Source organism: Gigantopelta aegis, chromosome 1 (genome assembly GCF_016097555.1).
Source record: "Gigantopelta aegis isolate Gae_Host chromosome 1, Gae_host_genome, whole genome shotgun sequence".
NCBI lineage: Eukaryota > Metazoa > Mollusca > Gastropoda > Neomphalida > Peltospiridae > Gigantopelta > Gigantopelta aegis.
The window spans coordinates 1,157,852-1,177,331 of NC_054699.1; the positions used below are offsets into that span (position 1 = coordinate 1,157,852).

General features: G+C 35.7%; 1 protein-coding gene across 3 annotated transcripts in view; it reads left to right on the top strand.

Annotated features, from left to right (window-relative positions):
* The window catches only part of LOC121368916, a 180,015-nt gene that overhangs the window by 116,822 nt on the left and 43,713 nt on the right, over window positions 1–19,480 (top strand). For all 3 annotated transcript variants that reach the window (XM_041493686.1, XM_041493679.1, XM_041493694.1), the window contains 8 exons: window positions 1,341–1,543; window positions 4,108–4,248; window positions 12,241–12,363; window positions 13,395–13,469; window positions 13,896–13,970; window positions 14,216–14,290; window positions 14,879–15,016; window positions 16,875–17,050. In XM_041493686.1, coding sequence (XP_041349620.1) covers window positions 1,341–1,543; window positions 4,108–4,248; window positions 12,241–12,363; window positions 13,395–13,469; window positions 13,896–13,970; window positions 14,216–14,290; window positions 14,879–15,016; window positions 16,875–17,050 — 1,006 coding nt within the window. The remainder of the gene's footprint in view (window positions 1–1,340; window positions 1,544–4,107; window positions 4,249–12,240; window positions 12,364–13,394; window positions 13,470–13,895; window positions 13,971–14,215; window positions 14,291–14,878; window positions 15,017–16,874; window positions 17,051–19,480) is intronic.

The following is a 19,480-nucleotide window of genomic DNA, read 5'->3' on the forward strand; positions in this document are numbered from 1 at the left end:
TGTATCTACCGGTACATACATTTACAATGTTTAAACACCTGTTTATGTCTTACACGCATGTATCTACCGGTACATACATTTACAGTGTTTAAACACCTGTTTATGTCTTACACTCATGTAACGACCGGTACATACATTTACAATGTTTAAACACCTGTTTATGTCTTACATGCATGTATCTACCGGTACATACATTTACAGTGTTTAAACACCTGTTTATGTCTTACACACATGTATATACCGGTACATACATTTACAGTGTTTAAACACCTGTTTATGTCTTACACGCATGTAATGACCGGTACATACATTTACAGTGTTTAAACACCTGTTTATGTCTTACACACATGTAACTACCAGTCAATACATTTACAATGTTTAAACACCTGTTTATGTCTTACACGCATGTATCTACCGGTACATACATTTACAGTGTTTAAACACCTGTTTATGTCTTACACGCATGTATCTACCGGTACATACATTTACAGTGTTTAAACACCTGTTTATGTCTTACACACATGTATCTACCGGTACATACATTTACAGTGTTTAAACACCTGTTTATGTCTTACACACATGTATCTACCGGTACATACATTTACAGTGTTTAAACACCTGTTTATGTCTTACACACATGTAACTACCAGTACATACATTTACAATGTTTAAACACCTGTTTGTCTTACACGCATGTATATACCGGTACATACATTTACAATGTTTAAACACCTGTTTGTCTTACACTCATGTAACTACCAGTACATACATTTACAATGTTTAAACACCTGTTTATGTCTTACACGCATGTATCTACCGGTACATACATTTACAATGTTTAAACACCTGTTTATGTCTTACACACATGTATCTACCGGTACATACATTTACAGTGTTTAAACACCTGTTTATGTCTTACACGCATGTATCTACCGGTACATACATTTACAATGTTTAAACACCTGTTTATGTCTTACACGCATGTATCTACCAGTACATACATTTACAATGTTTAAACACCTGTTTATGTCTTACACGCATGTAACTACCGGTACATACATTTACAATGTTTAAACACCTGTTTATGTCTTACACGCATATAACTACCGGTACATACATTTACAATTTTAAACAACTGTTTATGTCTTACACACATATAACTACATATATTTACAATGTTTAAACACCTGCATTTAAGAAAAACAGGCTTCGTAAATTTGGTTCACACTAAAAATTATTTAAATGTATAAACACTGACATTTTAAATGAAGCTGTAAAAACTAAGATTTTTATGCTTTTCATTTCATATCTTATCTTTTTAATATACTTTATTTTTTTAGCCTCAATTTGTCAATTCTGTCAGTGGCGTGCATTCTGGGTATAATTAGTGGTGTGTACTGCCAGCAGCCAACCAGTCAGACGACAGTTTACATCACAGTATACGCTCCCAATGTTTTTTTGGCCAATGAGACGGTAGTTTACATGAACCAAGCTGCAAAAGGAAGAGTTCTTCATGAAGAAGATATTAAAGTGAAGAGATACGGTGAGTAACGACTGGCCTCAGTGGTGTGGTGGTTAAGCCATCGAACATAAGGTTGGTAGGTATTGGGTTCACAGCCTGGTGGGTAGGTGTAAGACCTCTACACCCTCCTCTCTCTCACTAACCACTAACAACTAACCCACTGTCCTGGACAGACAGCCCAGATAATTGAGGATAGTGTACAGGATAGTGTACAAGAACCGTGATAAGCATGAAAATAAGTTAAAATGGTGAGTAATGGAAAGAAACACAACGGAATCATTATCAGGTAAAACAAACAAGGTTTGTTAACTCTGCTGTGGCATTCATCACTGGTGATTGTTTTTGGTACCAATATTTCTTGTGTCCATCCATCTGGCTGGCCAGCTGGCATCCTAAAGTTTTACTTTAATATAGTTCTCTTAGAGTAAATAAAGATTTGAAAATTTTAGAATTTCTGATCACCATAGATGGGCCCATTGAGCTATTTCTCATTGCAGCCAGTGCACCACGACTGGTGTAACTGTAACAGATAAAAAATCAACCTCCACTTAGGGGATTCGAACCACAGACTCAGTACGAGAGTCCAGTGCTCTACCAACTGAGCTAATAGGGAAATTCCCACTAGCTAATGCCAGTAGGAGCACTTTATACCAACACTACTACATACTCCCCCCTCAAGTGAAGCTATGTCCCGGAGCTGTGGGCCACGGGCAGTTGAACTGTTATGGGTCCCGACTGGGTTATAATTGTATTCTTGTGTTAAGAACACACCCAGTCCCTACGTCGGCTCCAAATGTAACAGATAAAAATCAACCTCCACTTAGGGGATTCAAACCACAGACTCTCAGTACGAGAGTCCAGTGCTCTGCCAACTGAGCTAATAGGGAAATTCCCACTAGCTACTGCCAGTAGGAGCACTTTATACCAACACTACTACATAACAAAGGCCATGGTATGTACTATCTTGTCTGTGATCCTTTGCTTCAGTAACCCATTAAGTGGTGGCAATGGGTTTCTTCTCAGAATATAGATAAATAAACATTTGTAAATTTGAAAATTTCTGAATTGTTGAATGGTTTTAAATAAATTGAATTTTTAAAATGTGACTTGAAATATAAACTTTTCAGCTAATGCTAGTATTCATAAGAGGTTTAAACATTTTAAACTGACATATGTATTTAAAATTGATTGCTTTGTGTCTTCTGATGTGAGGGCAGGACATAATCCAGGGGTAGAGTGCTCGCTATATGTGCAATCATCAGTCTAGTATTGATCCCCATAGATGGGCCCTTTGAGCTATTTCTCATTGCAGCCAGTGCACCACGACTGGTGTAACAAAAGCCATGGTATGTACTATCTTGTCTGTGATCTTTTGCTTCAGTAGTCCATTCAGTGGTGGCAGTGGGTTTCCTCTCGGACTATCTTTGTCTGACAACCAGAATGATGGATAAAGCAGGACATATTAACAGGATATGACTTTTGATGTTACACATGTGATGTCACATGCTTAGCTACATTACAAAATTGCTCGTTGGATCTCAAGGTTATGGTACAATGTAGTTGAAATAACAGAAATAATAGCTTTCTCCCTTAATTTGTACGGTCTGCAGGATAAGATAATAACTAGTTAATGACTTAGAATATTGGCTTTATCCTGTTCAGGCCAAATGAGAAATTCCACTCGGCAATTTACCATTCTTACCTTCACAGGATAAAACCAATATGATTTAGTTATTCTCTCTATTTTTTGTTTAGGTAAAATTTTGTTCAGCCATTTGGTAATTCAACTGTCCAGGTACACGTATCTCTGATTTTAAGCTTTGGTAATTCAACTGTCCAGATACACGTATTTCTGATTTTAAGCTTTGGTAATTGAACTGTAAGGGACACGTATCTCTGATTTTAAGCTTTGGTAATTGAACTGTCCAGGTACACGTATCTCTGATTTTAAGCTTTGGTAATTGAACTGTCCAGGTACACGTATCTCTGATTTTAAGCTTTGGTAATTGAACTGTCCAGATACACGTATCTCTGATTTTAAGCTTTGGTAATTGAACTGTCCAGGTACACGTATCTCTGATTTTAAGCTTTGGTAATTGAACTGTCCAGGTACACGTATCTCTGATTTTAAGCTTTGGTAATTGAACTGTCCAGGTACACGTATCTCTGATTTTAAGCTTTGGTAATTGAACTGTCCAGGTACACGTATCTCTGATTTTAAGCTTTGGTAATTGAACTGTCCAGGTACACGTATCTTTGATTTTAAGCTTTGGTAATTGAACTGTCCAGGTACACGTATCTCTGATTTTAAGCTTTGGTAATTGAACTGTCCAGGTACACGTATCTCTGATTTTAAGCTTTGGTAATTGAACTGTCCAGGTACACGTATCTCTGATTTTAAGCTTTGGTAATTGAACTGTCCAGATACACGTATCTCTGATTTTAAGCTTTGGTAATTGAACTGTCCAGGTACACGTATCTCTGATTTTAAGCTTTGGTAATTGAACTGTTCAGGTACACGTATCTCTGATTTTAAGCTTTGGTTATTATATGTCAAAATGTAATAGTTATCTTTTTTTATCAAGATGTTGAAGAACCCATTCTTCGTAGTCTGAAACGACGACATCACTGTGTCAAACACAAGTGTGAACAGGGCTGTGACTATAACACTGGCAAGTGCATCTGTCTCCATGGTTACCGGACCAAGTCCAATGGCACGTGTGAAGGTAAGAGAAGTACAGCCGTGTCTCACAAGTACATGCATTACTTGTTTTTATTTCAGATCACAATTTATTACCCATATGGTCGAAAATATCTAGGTACATTTCAAAGTGATATGTCCCACTAGAACGCCAAGTGGGACGTAACACTTCAACTTCACGCGGTGACATCATTGATTGGCACACTACAACCTTACAGGGAATGCCAACCAAATTAGTTGAGTAATATATAAATTACAATTGATTATAGGTAATAAATAGGATATTAAACTCGCTGCCGTTTCGGATCATGTTTATGTTCCTCATGAAATAATTTTCATTGTCACTCGCTAAAGCTTGTGACAACTGAAAATCATTTCACTCGGGACATAAACATGATATGAAATGGAAGCTCGTTTAATATCCTATAATTCCCTAATGTACTGGACAACAACAGAAATACGACTGATATATCAAAGGCCAATCTCTGCAATTAAGAAAATGTCCATGGTTAAAAAACATTCCATTGAAAACCCCCACTATAGTCCAATGCAAACAAATGCCATGGAGAAATAAAAACTGCACAGCATTGCTGACTGTATTGGGCAATTGCAAGGGTTGAAGGAAATGTAATGTCCTATTTGTGGGAAGTGCATATAAAAACTGCACAGCATTGCTGACTGTATTGGGCAATTGCAAGGCTTGAAGGAAATGTAATGTCCTATTTGTGGGAAGTGCATATAAAAACTGCACAGCATTGCTGACTGTATTGGGCAATTGCAAGGGTTGAAGGAAATGTAATGTCCTATTTGTGGGAAGTGCATATAAAAACTGCACAGCATTGCTGACTGTATTGGGCAATTGCAAGGGTTGAAGGAAATGTAATGTCCTATTTGTGGGAAGTGCATATAAAAACTGCACAGCATTGCTGACTGTATTGGGCAATTGCAAGGGTTGAAGGAAATGTAATGTCCTATTTGTGGGAAGTGCATATAAAAACTGCACAGCATTGCTGATTGTATTGGGCAATTGCAAGGGTTGAAGGAAATGTAATGTCCTATTTGTGGGAAGTGCATATAAAAACTGCACAGCATTGCTGATTGTATTGGGCAATTGCAAGGGTTGAAGGAAATGTAATGTCCTATTTGTGGGAAGTGCATATAAAAACTGCACAGCATTGCTGATTGTATTGGGCAATTGCAAGGGTTGAAGGAAATGTAATGTCCTATTTGTGGGAAGTGCATATAAAAACTGCACAGCATTGCTGACTGTATTGGGCAATTGCAAGGGTTGAAGGAAATGTAATGTCCTATTTGTGGCAAGTGCATATAAAAACTGCACAGCATTGCTGATTGTATTGGTCAATTGCAATCTTGAAGGAAATGTAATGTCCTATTTGTGGCAAGTGCATATAAAAACTGCACAGCATTGCTGATTGTATTGGGCAATTGCAAGGGTTGAAGGAAATGTAATGTCCTATTTGTGGGAAGTGCATATAAAAACTGCACAGCATTGCAGATTGTATTGGGCAATTGCAAGGGTTGAAGGAAATGTAATGTCCTATTTGTGGGAAGTGCATATAAAAACTGCACAGCATTGCTGATTGTATTGGGCAATTGCAAGGGTTGAAGGAAATGTAATGTCCTATTTGTGGGAAGTGCATATAAAAACTGCACAGCATTGCTGATTGTATTGGGCAATTGCAAGGGTTGAAGGAAATGTAATGTCCTATTTGTGGGAAGTGCATATAAAAACTGCACAGCATTGCTGATTGTATTGGGCAATTGCAAGGGTTGAAGGAAATGTAATGTCCTATTTGTGGGAAGTGCATATAAAAGATCCCTTGCTGCTAATGAAAAATGTAGCAGGTTTCCTCTACATGTCAGAATTGTTAAACGTTTGACATCCAATAGCCAGTGATTGAGGCGTGTGTGCAGGACGTTTTGTGTGGAGAGGGTCTATACTAATGTGAGCAAAGTTTCTAGGGGAGCTCCTCTGGGAAATATTTTTTATAAAAAGAAAATGTGCTTGAGCAGTGAGTGGTTTTAACCCCCAAAAGCCTACCCCTGCACATGCATCTGTTGATTAATTAATCAATGTGCTCTAGTGGTGTCATGAAATAACAAACTTTAACTTTGTTGTACCAAATATAGGGCAGTGGTTGGAACTGAAAAAAAACCCCTACTGAAACCATTGAGGGTGATCAATCTTAGAAACCGTCACACATCATTTGAGCACTTTATAATATAGCTACATTCTGCACCTTGTTAGTATGGGTGGAAATCCTCCTGGAGCCACTCTTGTCAAAGATGCAGTATCACAGTCACAAACCATATTTGACTACTTTTGTATTTATTGGTGCCTTATTAATAACAAATTAATGAATCCCAACTAAATATATGGGGAACATTGAAACTGTGATGTGTTTGCATGCCATGTAGCTAGATGGGATGAACAAAGACAGGGGGCATGGTAACAACATCTACGTGACCTAACATCACAACAACATCTGTGTGACCTAACATCGCAACAACATCTGTATGACCTAACATCACAACAACATCTGTATGACCTAACATCACAACAACATCTGTGTAACCTAACATCACAACAACATCTGTCTGACCTAACATCACAACAACATCTGTGTAATCTAACATCGCAACAACATCTGTGTAACCTAACATCACAACAACATCTGTCTGACCTAACATCACAACAACATCTACGTGACCTAACATCACAACAACATCTACGTGGCCTAACATCACAACAACATCTACGTGGCCTAACATCACAACAACATCTGTATGACCTAACATCACAACAACATCTGTGTAACCTAATATCACAACAACATCTATGTGGCCTAACATCACAACAACATCTGTGTAACCTAACATCACAACAACATCTGTCTGACGTAACATCACAACAACATCTACGTGACCTAACATCACAACAACATCTACGTGGCCTAACATCACAACAACATCTACGTGACCTAACATCACAACAACATCTGTGTAACCTAACATCACAACAACATCTGTCTGACCTAACATCACAACAACATCTGTGTAACCTAATATCACAACAACATCTGTGTAACCTAACATCGCAACAACATCTGTGTGACCTAACATCACAACAACATCTGTGTGACCTAACATCACAACAACATCTGTGTAACCTAACATCGCAACAACATCTGTGTAACCTAACATCACAACAACATCTGTGTGACCTAACATCACAACAACATCTGTATGACCTAACATCACAACAACATCTGTGTAACCTAACATCGCAACAACATCTGCGTGACCTAACATCACAACAACATCTGTGTAACCTAACATCACAACAACATCTACGTGGCCTAACATCACAACAACATCTGTGTAACCTAACATCACAACAACATCTGTGTTACCTAACATCACAACAACATCTGCGTGATCTAACATCACAACAACATCTGTTTAACCTAACATCACAACAACATCTGTGTAACCTAACATCACAACAACATCTGCGTGATCTAACATCACAACAACATCTGTGTAACCTAACATCTGCATGACCTAACATCACAACAACATCTACATCACCTAACATCACAACAACATCTACATCACCTAACATCACAACAACATCTGCATGACCTAACATCACCGTGTTCACCTCAACTGAACACAACCAATTCCACCAGTCATACAATAAAGATTATCTCATATACATATTTATCCTTTAACTTAACCATGATATCCATGTCATAAATCCATGTGATAATTTAGTGTATTAACCCGTGTAATAATGGTATGCAAATTTAAAGGTATATGCAAATTTGCAAGGTCTCTAGGTACTAGTAATAATATGTTGCTGTCAATGGGTCATTTGTTTACAAGACAACAAGACCTGTATACCCAAGTGTAATGTTTTCAAAAGATATAGTTAAATGCGAGACGTCAAACTAATTTGTGCTAATTGTGATGACGTCATATTACTGATGGATGCGACTTTAGAATGTGATTTATTAAATATCAAATGAAAATGTTATTTTTGAACTTTTATAGGATAAATAAAATTCACTACTCGTGTTTTTTAATATGTAAAATATCAACCTCATCTAGTTAATCTGTATTTGTCTCGGGGAAAGCCTCAACAAATACCAATTAATGTATGCTCTGTTGATATTTTCTATATTAAAAAACTCTTCAAATCCTCTATATACTGTATATATATATATATATAGATATATATATATATATATATAAAATGTCTACTATTAAATTATTTGGCTCAGGCACGTGTGGAGGGGGATAGTTCATGGGTGGAGGGGGATAGTTCACGTGTGGAGGGGGATAGTTCACGTGTGGAGGTGAATAGTTCACGTGTGGAGGGGGATAGTTCACGTGTGGAGGGGGATAGTTTATAACCCCTCCCTGCTCTAGCATATTCCCCCCCCCCCAACCTTTTTCAGTGTATCTTGTGAAGGAGTATGACTCAACCCCTAATAAAACTTTGCTCTCCCTGCCTAAGTTCCTGTGCATGTTGGCTGTTTAGGCATATATTTGAAGGTAAACATGCAGTGTTTACATTTCACAGTTAATGTTAATAAATAATTTTGATGAAAAGCAGTCATTATGTAACATAGAGATCACATCTTTAAATAATGGGCCAACAGTGACCAACCTACATTCTGCACCCCCTTAGTATGGATGGACGTATTCTGGGTACTTTTTAACATCAATTTTCAATTAGGTATCAGATATATGCAGCTCCTAAGACTTCAGGCATGGCAGAGCAGGGGTGACTGAGGGGCTCTTTTAAATATTGTTGGTAGTAAATCTTGAGGCAGAGATGATTTCAGGACAAGTTTTAAAATTTTATGGTTGGTGGGCATACCCCTGAACCCCCACTAGAAACTTTGCTTTGCATTCTTGATCTTAGTCAGCCTGACTGCCATATACATGTTATGCTGTGTTATAACAGGTGAAACTTAATTCACTTGAGACAAAAATTTCGATAACAATGGGAAAGAAGGTAATGTTTTATTTAATGATGCACCCACCACATTTATTTATGGTTATATGGCATCAGACCATTAAGGACCACACAGATATTGAGAGAGGAAACCCACTGTCACCACTTCATGGGCTACTCTTTTTGATTAGCAGCAAGGGATCTTTTATATGCACTATCCCACAGACAGAGTAGTACATACCAAGGCCTTTGATATACCAGTCGTGGTGCACTGGCTGGAAGAAGAAATAGCCCAATGGGCCCACCGACGGGGATCGATCCCAGATCGACGACACGTCGAGCGAGCGCTTTACCACTGGGCTACATCCCACCCCCGATAACAATGGGTAACTCATTTATTATCCTCTTATTTATTCGAAGTAATATTCTTAGAAATTATTAAAAATTAAACCTTATACACAGTTATATTCAGGAGAAGCTCCATGTTTGTAGTTCTGGTCATAGATGTTTTAATCTGAAAACAAATGATAGCACTAGCATTCTTAGGCCATTGTTTGGTTTGTTGTAAACTGAACCACCATTTTGTATCTGAATACTAGTATTACATGTATACTGAAAAAAAAACAGAAAAAGAAAAAAGAGAAACAAAGATTGCTGAAAAAGGCCATACCGTATAAGTTCAACTATTAAAAAAACAAACAATTGTAAATAATTTTATTTTGGTTTGACATAAGAAGAAAAGTAAAATTGTTTTGGAAATAACAAAGAAATACAATCCATTTGTGCAATTTACAAATCAATCTGCTCGGAAATAAATAACTTGTAGTAAATGACATAGTATGAAAAAAAATGCGATCCCTGTGGGACGGACTATAGTTTAGAGGAAACTATATTTTTTAAATTCTGGCCTAACTTAGGTTCTGTACATTCGTTAATTAATGATCTTAAAGCATGCTCATCGTGCATAGATGTGTAATTTTATGATGAACAAAATATGTTTATTTTAGCTAAATTGTGTTTTGTATTCATTTGTTTGCTTTATGTTGCTGTTACATTGTTGTCCTATAGTTGTAAGATAAATGTGGCCACATTGGTAAATTTTAGTTTTTGTAAATTTGTTATTGTTGTAATTAATTTAATAAATAGCATTTAATTTAATTCAAGTACAATATAATTAAATTTAAAAAAAAATATAACAGGTTTTACTAGTATAAAAACAGTATTTCATGCTTAAAATATAATAATTAAAAGATTGCAGTTAAACAAGTTATGTACAATGTTTTATTGTAAAAAGTTAGAAAAAAATGTTTTTCATAAATATTATGGCATATTTAATAAATTGATGGTATTTACATGTTGCTGTTAAATAGCATTTTAATTTCACTCTGCGGAAAGAAAGAGGTTGTTATGTTCTTAGGTGACTTTATCATCATGTTTGAAGACAATTTAGACAAATATATAGTAAACATTTAATAATTAAAATTTCTTTTTACCCATATAAGTATGTATTTCATTTTAAAGGCAAATGTGTATTAAATTTACTGCATTAATAAAAGTTAAAGTACTAATTTGTTGCATAACACTTTAACTATAAATAATACAATTTCTGTAACATTCATTTCTATATATTGTCATCCAATTGGCCCAGCCGCAGTCACGCGAGTTTGTTAAATTCTTGATGAATGTAAAGTTTAAATTGTCGGGGAATGTCATATCTGATGATGTCACTTTATGTTGGTACTTTGTCTTACTGAGCATTATTGTTGAAGAACCAGAAATAATTAAAAATAAAATATGAACTTTCAGTATCATTATTAGCAAGCATGTTTTAAATTGAATTATAAAGATTGACTGTTATATTTTTTTATGTCCATCCATAAAAAAATCATCTGCAAACTTATGCGTAAATGGATGATTTTTGTTGTTGTTGTTGTTCATACCCTATTGAACATAAAAAATAACAGACAATCCTAAAATAACTTTCATACCAAAATAAATGTACAAATACTGTTTTAACTATTATAAAAATTATGCGTAGTTTGTAATTGCATAAATTAATTCAACAATGTGACCTTTTTGCTTCACTGCTAAATTTTGCTCTTTCTGATGTTGTTGCAAGATTTTCTGTCCAAACGAGTGTTAGGTAAAACACTACATGTAACATTGAAATGACTAATTACTATTTCATATTTTAAAATTGCATGAATTTGATGACCATCCTAATTTAACCCTTGTACTTGAGTGATAAACTGTCATCTCCCCGGTATTGTCCCATGTTTTTAAAATTTGTTTTCTAACACAATCTAAATTGGTGTTAAGTAAAATACTAACATCTAAATGACTAATTATATATTATTTAGGTGTAATAATTGCATAAATGACCACTGTTATTTAATATTTTTGCATCAGTGCTACATTTTTCTTTACCTGGTGTTAATTGTCCCACGTTTTTCTCTTTTTTAAAACCCAATTTAAACTGGTGTAAAATAACATACTGAAGTCCAAATGACTAATAATTATTATTTCAGATATTAATAATAAGAATATGAGTTGCATATAATACCCCATAATTTAACCCTTTTTCCTTCAGTGATCAATTCATTGTTGTCCTAATTATTTTCACTCATTGTTTTTAACCCAATCAAAGCTGGTGTCAAATAAAATACTAACATCTAAATAACTAATAATAATTTTAGGTATTAGAATTCATTAAATGACCACCATAATATATTCCTTGTGCTTCAGTGGTAAATTTTCCTTTACTCATTGTTGTCCCATTTTTCTGTTTTCTAACCCATTCAAAATTGGTGTTAAATAAAATACTAACATCCAAATGACCAAGTATTATTAATAATAATAATTAATTGATTAATTAATTAATTTCATAAACTATTTTTTAACCATTTTGCTTCAGTGAAAAGTATTTGCTCTACCCGGTGTTGTCCCAAGTTTTTCACTCTTTTTTTCTAACCCAATCTAAAGTGATGTTAAGTAAAATACTAACATCTAAATGACTAATTATTATTTCAGATATTAATGAGTGTATGGAGGGTGGGACATCATGCCACTCGGCGGCGGGCTGTCTCAACCGCCGAGGCTCATATGACTGTATTTGTAGTGGAGATTACTATGGTAACGGCAAGTCCTGTCAGGGTACGTACATCAGTTATCTCCCTTGCAATCCCAAAATTCTGTTGAAAATAATGTTTTCTTTCCCAGATGTTCTAACATTCCCAGTGATTCTAACTTGTTATATATTATAACCTTTGCTACAACCCTTCACAGTGTGTAAACTTTGTGTTCTTTCTGTTTGTAATCTAAAATGCAAATCACATAAATGTTCCTTAAATCTTTATTTTTTATATTTGGAAATTATAATAATTACATTTAGCAGTTAAGAATTTTAATACATTTTAAAAGGTTGATTAGTGAAAGAAAATAGCTGAATTTTACAGTGTTACTAAATTATATAATGCTGTCAATAAATAGAATGTTAAGTTTATAAGGCATGTTTATTATTGTTTATGTAACAGTTGTGCACGCAAATGGTGATTTTAGTATGTATACAGTTGATATTTTATCATCAGAATGGAGGTAGTAATTTGCATAAAAAGTAAATGATGTATTGTGAAGCATTGAAGAGTTGTCTTAATGGTATTTAGTTTTGCATTTTGTGTGAAAATAGTTTGTGATGTTGTAGTGAACGTAAATTAAAGATTTTGTTTGCTTTGCTAAGTAAATATAGTATCGTAGTATCAATATCTTAATTTTTATTTTATTTAAAACAATTTCCTCTTTTAAAGAAGTTTAAAGAATTAATATCGTATAGTATTTCATGCCAATAATTATCAGTAAATACATGTAATTCCAATTTTGCCATGTGTCAATAAAATTTTGTAGGTGGGTTGGACATATTTACAAATGAAATTAGACTGACAAATATTTTTGCAATCAAATTTTATATTTGAATGGGCAAATAAATAAAGATTTCACTATATTGATGCCTCTTGAGAGAATTGTATGATGGTTTAGTTATTTTGTTTTATATACTTGCATAAGAAGAATGCCAGGGAGTTAATGTGTGTGTTCATTTAAAAAAGATATTCAAAGGCAGTTGAACATTGAACATTTATATATCAGTTTCGTGCATTCTGCTACTCACTGTGTGTTACTTCTGTTTTCAGCATGTGCTGCTCCCTGTGAATCTGGCACATATGAAGTTCAGCCATGTTCGGTTGATAAACAGAAGATATGTCGAGGTTTGAACATTTAAACGACCCCCCCTCCCTTACAAAAACCCCCCCATAAAGATAAACATTTTAAATTGATAATAAGAAACAAGAGTAATGTTGTCTGAATGTGCTACTATTTTAGTTTTGAGATGTGGTGAAATTTCTTCTAATGCTAAAATTCAAAACCTGTCTAGGAAGGAGCAGGCTCACAGTACTTAGTGCAGTTGTAATAAACTGATCTTGAGTAGGCATAGAAGTAATTCAGTGGGCATAGATTGGAATAGGGAGCAGATTTATACAGAGGACAATAACATGTTATCAAAACAAGCACACGGAATAGAATTACATGTTTTATAACTGAAATAGGAAGATTTTAAGAAGCTTAATATTTTCCTTTGTATACATGTTTGTAGAAAATATATATTATGAATAACGGTTATTTTTATTTTTCAGAATGTACAAAGTCCTGTCCAGCTGGGGAGTTCATGTTACGACCATGTGAAACTAACAGGAATGCTGTGTGTAGAAGTTAGTATCAAAACGTATCATTATTAAAACGTGGATCATTTGGGGGTTTTCAGGTTAAATATATAATCTGTTCAACCTACATCTTTGGTACAGTTAGCATAAAATAAATAATAATAAATAAATAAAAAAATTAAATAAATTGATTAAAATTAATTAACATGTAAAATATATGTTAATTAATTAAAACCCCCTCATTTACATACAAATATTCATAAATAACATTAACACAATGTTCTGTTTTTCAGCCTGCCCCCAGCTTTGTCCTGCAGGAGAATTTGAATATAGGAAGTGTATTGGGGATGACACTCGACAATGCAAGAGTGAGTTTTATCCAATATCTTAGTTTAGGTCAGGCTGAAATAAATATTTTTGTCTGTATCCTAACCAACTCATATCTTGGAGTGTAATTTACAAGGCTCTCTTAAGCAAATGAGCAAAATGTAGCCTAATGGTACAGCGCTCGCTTGATGCACTGTCGGTTTGAGATCGATCCCCATCTGTGGGCCCATTGGGCTATTTCTTGCTCCAGCCAGTGCACCATGACTGGTATATCAAAGGACGTGGGATGTGCTATCCTGTCTGTGGATGGTGCATATAAAAGATCCCTTGCTGCTAATCAAAAAGAGTAGCCCATGAAGTGGCGACAGCGGGTTTCCTCTCTCAATATCTGTGTGGTCCTTAACTATGTGTCCGACGCCATATAACCATAAATAAAATGTGTTAAGTGCATTGTTAAATAAATCATTTCCTTTCTCTTAAGCAACATCAGATTGTCATCAAAAGTCTGTTTGTACTGCTTTGCGAGATTGTAAAGTTACGAGAGGTTAGTCAATTAGGCTCCTGGACCGTCAAGTTTATAGAGTTAATTATTCATAACAAATGTCTAATATTGATTTTTTTTTCTTCAGGTTTGTCAGATTTGCCTAGACCAACATCATCAAAGAATATCATAATTGAAGATGAACAAAACGTCACGGATCAACACTTCCATACTAAATTTATACCATCCAAATTTCCTGGTTTAATGACTTTCAAATTTGACAGGGGTAAGTGCTGTGTATTAGTGTTACTTTGGGACAATGACTGGTCCCTATTAAAACTCAAAGACAATGACTGGTCCCCTTGTTGGAAAACATGTATCTTGCTCATCAAGACATCACATCCAGACAGTGTAGTAACTTTAATATTCGATGGTTGTAGGGTGGATCATAAACCAGTGGTATAGCACTCGGAGAGCCCATTGGGCTATTTCTTGTTCCAGCCAGTGCTCCACAACTGGTGTAACAAAGGCCGTGGAATGTACTGTCTTGTCTGTGGGATGGTGCATCTAAAAGATCACTTGCTGCTAAATGGAAAGATTAGCCCATTGTGTGGCGGCATCAGGTTTCTTCTCTCATTATCTGTGTGGTCCTTGACCATATGTCCCACACCATATAACTGTAATTAAAATGTGTTGAGTGTGTCGTTACATTAACATTCCCTCCTTCCTGCTATTACTATTCAGTGTTCGAGATTAACGGTATCCCGATATCCCGGGGATACCAGAATTTAATTTTGGATACCAGACTTCAATAACCCAGTATCCCACCGGGATACCATATAATGTTGTTTAGTTTTTTTGTTTTTTTAATCCTGCATTTTTATTCTTCACTGAAACAATGAAAGTCATTATTTACTGGTGAAGTTAAGTAACAGTGTCGTCCAAGTTTATGAATTTCATTTAAGTGGGATACTAAATTCTCAGGTGGGATACCAGATTTTAAAATGTTAGTATCCAACTGGGATACTGCCCCAAATTTTTAATCTCGAACACTGCTATTTGTCTGATATTGGAATTGTTTAAATAAAACATTCCTTCTTTCTGTGGCTGATTGTCTGATATTGGAATTATTTAAATTAAAACATTCCTTCCTTTTCTGTTTGTCTGATATTGGAATGATTTCCCTCTACAGGTGAGTTTCTTTCTTTGTCCAATATCAGAATGATTTACCCCTCCAGGTGAGTTTCTGTATTTGTCCGATATCGGAATGATTTACCCCTGCAGGTGAGTTTCTGTGTTTGTCCGATATCGGAATGATTTACCCCTGCAGGTGAGTCTCTGTGTTTGTTCGATATCGGAATGATTTACCCCTGCAGGTGAGTCTCTGTGTTTGTCTGATATCGGAATGATTTACCCCTGCAGGTGAGTCTCTGTGTTTGTCTGATATTGGAATGATTTCCCCCTGCAGGTGAGTCTGTGTTTGTCTGATGTCGGAATGATTTACCCCTGCAGATGAGTCTCTGTGTTTGTCCGATGTCGTAATAATTTACCCCTGCAGGTGAGTCTCTGTGTTTGTCTGATGTAGGAATGATTTACCCCTGCAGGTGAGTCTCTGTGTTTGTCTGATATCGGAATGATTTACCCCTGCAGGTGAGTTTCTGTGTCTGATATCAGAATGATTTACCTCTGCAGGTCAGTTTCTGCGTTTGACTGATATTGGAATGGTTTCCCTCAGCAGGTGAGCCTCTGTGTTTGTCTGATATCAGAATGATTTTCCCCTGCAGGTGAGTTTCTGTATTTGTCTGTTATTGGACTGATTTACCTCTGCAGGTGAGTTTCTGTGTTTCATATTAGAATGATTTACCTCTGCAGGTGAGTTTCTGTGTTTGTCTGATATCAGAATGATTTACCTCTGCAGGTGAGTTTCTGTGTTTGTCTGATATCAGAATGATTTACCTCTGCAGGTGAGTTTCTGTGTTTGTCTGTTATTGGACTGATTTACCTCTGCAGGTGAGTTTCTGTGTTTGTCTGATATTGGACTGGTTTACCCCTGCAGGTGAGTTTCTGTGTTTGTCTGATATCAGAATGATTTTCCCCTGCAGGTGGGCTTCTGTGTTTTTTATCAGAATGATTTACTCCTGCAGGTGAGTTTCTGTCTGTGGATGTCACGGTCAAGAACCTACAAGCTGGCCTGCTCTTTGTCCCAATCAACTCATCAAATGGTGGCCCATTCTCTGCCGTACACCAGTCCGGACACACAGCCCGGTTCTGCCCCAACTCGGTACCAGAACACTACATCCTCCATTACAACAAACTAAATGTGAGTTTGAAACGGGCTTGAGTTTTTATTACTATAGTGGATTATATGACCAGAACACAACATCCTCCATTACAACAAACTAAATGTGAGTTTGAAACGGGCTTGAGTTTTTATTACTATAGTGGATTATATGACCAGAACACAACATCCTCCATTACAACAAACTAAATGTGAGTTTGAAACGGGCTTGAGTTTTTATTAGTATAGTGGATTATATGACCAGAACACTACATCCTCCATTACAACAAACTAAATGTGACTTTGAAACGGGCTTGAGTTTTTACTACTATAGTGGATTATATGACCAGAACACTACATCCTCCATTACAACAAACTAAATGTGACTTTGAAACGGGCTTGAGTTTTTACTACTATAGTGGATTATATGACCAGAACACTACATCCTCCATTACAACAAACTAAATGTGAGTTTGAAACGGGCTTGAGTTTTTACTACTATAGTGGATTATATGACCAGAACACTACATCCTCCATTACAACAAACTAAATGTGAGTTTGAAACGGGCTTGAGTTTTTACTACTATAGTGGATTATATGACCAGAACACTACATCCTCCATTACAACAAACTAAATGTGAGTTTGAAACGGGCTTGAGTTTTTACTACTATAGTGGATTATATGACCAGAACACTACATCCTCCATTACAACAAAGTAAATGTGAGTTTGAAACGGGCTTGAGTTTTTACTACTATAGTGGATTATATGACCAGAACACTACATCCTCCATTACAACAAACTAAATGTGAGTTTGAAACGGGCTTGAGTTTTTACTACTATAGTGGATTATATGACCAGAACACTACATCCTCCATTACAACAAACTAAATGTGAGTTTGAAACGGGCTTGAGTTTTTACTACTATAGTGGATTATATGACCAGAACACTACATCCTCCATTACAACAAAGTAAATGTGAGTTTGAAACGGGCTTGAGTTTTTACTACTATAGTGGATTATATGACCAGAACACTACATCCTCCATTACAACAAACTAAATGTGAGTTTGAAACGGGCTTGAGTTTTTACTACTATAGTGGATTATATGACCAGAACACTACATCCTCCATTACAACAAACTAAATGTGAGTTTGAAACGGGCTTGAGTTTTTACTACTATAGTGGATTATATGACCAGAACACTACATCCTCCATTACAACAAACTAAATGTGAGTTTGAAACGGGCTTGAGTTTTTACTACTATAGTGGATTATATGACCAGAACACTACATCCTCCATTACAACAAACTAAATGTGAGTTTGAAACGGGCTTGAGTTTTTACTACTATAGTGGATTATATGACCAGAACACTACATCCTCCATTACAACAAACTAAATGTGAGTTTGAAACGGGCTTGAGTTTTTACTACTATAGTGGATTATATGACCAGAACATTACATCCTCCATTACAACAAACTAAATGTGAGTTTGAAACGGGCTTGAGTTTTTACTAGTATAGTGGATTATATGACCAGAACACTACATCCTCCATTACAACAAACTAAATGTGAGTTTGAAACGGGCTTGAGTTTTTACTACTATAGTGGATTATATGACCAGAACACTACATCCTCCATTACAACAAACTAAATGTGAGTTTGAAACGGGCTTGAGTTTTTACTACTATAGTGGATTATATGACCAGAACACTACATCCTCCATTACAACAAACTAAATGTGAGTTTGAAACGGGCTTGAGTTTTTACTACTATAGTGGATTATATGACCAGAACACTACATCCTCCATTACAACAAACTAAATGTGAGTTTGAAACGGGCTTGAGTTTTTACTACTATAGTGGATTATATGACCAGAACACTACATCCTCCATTACAACAAACTAAATGTGAGTTTGAAACGGGCTTGAGTTTTTACTACTATAGTGGATTATATGACCAGAACACTACATCCTCCATTACAACAAACTAAATGTGAGTTTGAAACGGGCTTGAGTTTTTACTACTATAGTGGATTATATGACCAGAACACTACATCCTCCATTACAACAAACTAAATGTGAGTTTGAAACGGGCTTGAGTTTTTACTACTATAGTGGATTATATGACCAGAACACTACATCCTCCATTACAACAAACTAAATGTGAGTTTGAAACGGGCTTGAGTTTTTACTACTATAGTGGATTATATGACCAGAACACTACATCCTCCATTACAACAAACTAAATGTGAGTTTGAAACGGGCTTGAGTTTTTACTAGTATAGTGGATTATATGACCAGAACACTACATCCTCCATTACAACAAACTAAATGTGAGTTTGAAACGGGCTTGAGTTTTTACTACTATAGTGGATTATATGACGTTGCCGTAAAGCAAAGCATTTGTTTAGAGCCACTCCAGCACATTGTTTAATGAACAGATGTTATGCTGCATTCAAATGTTGGGC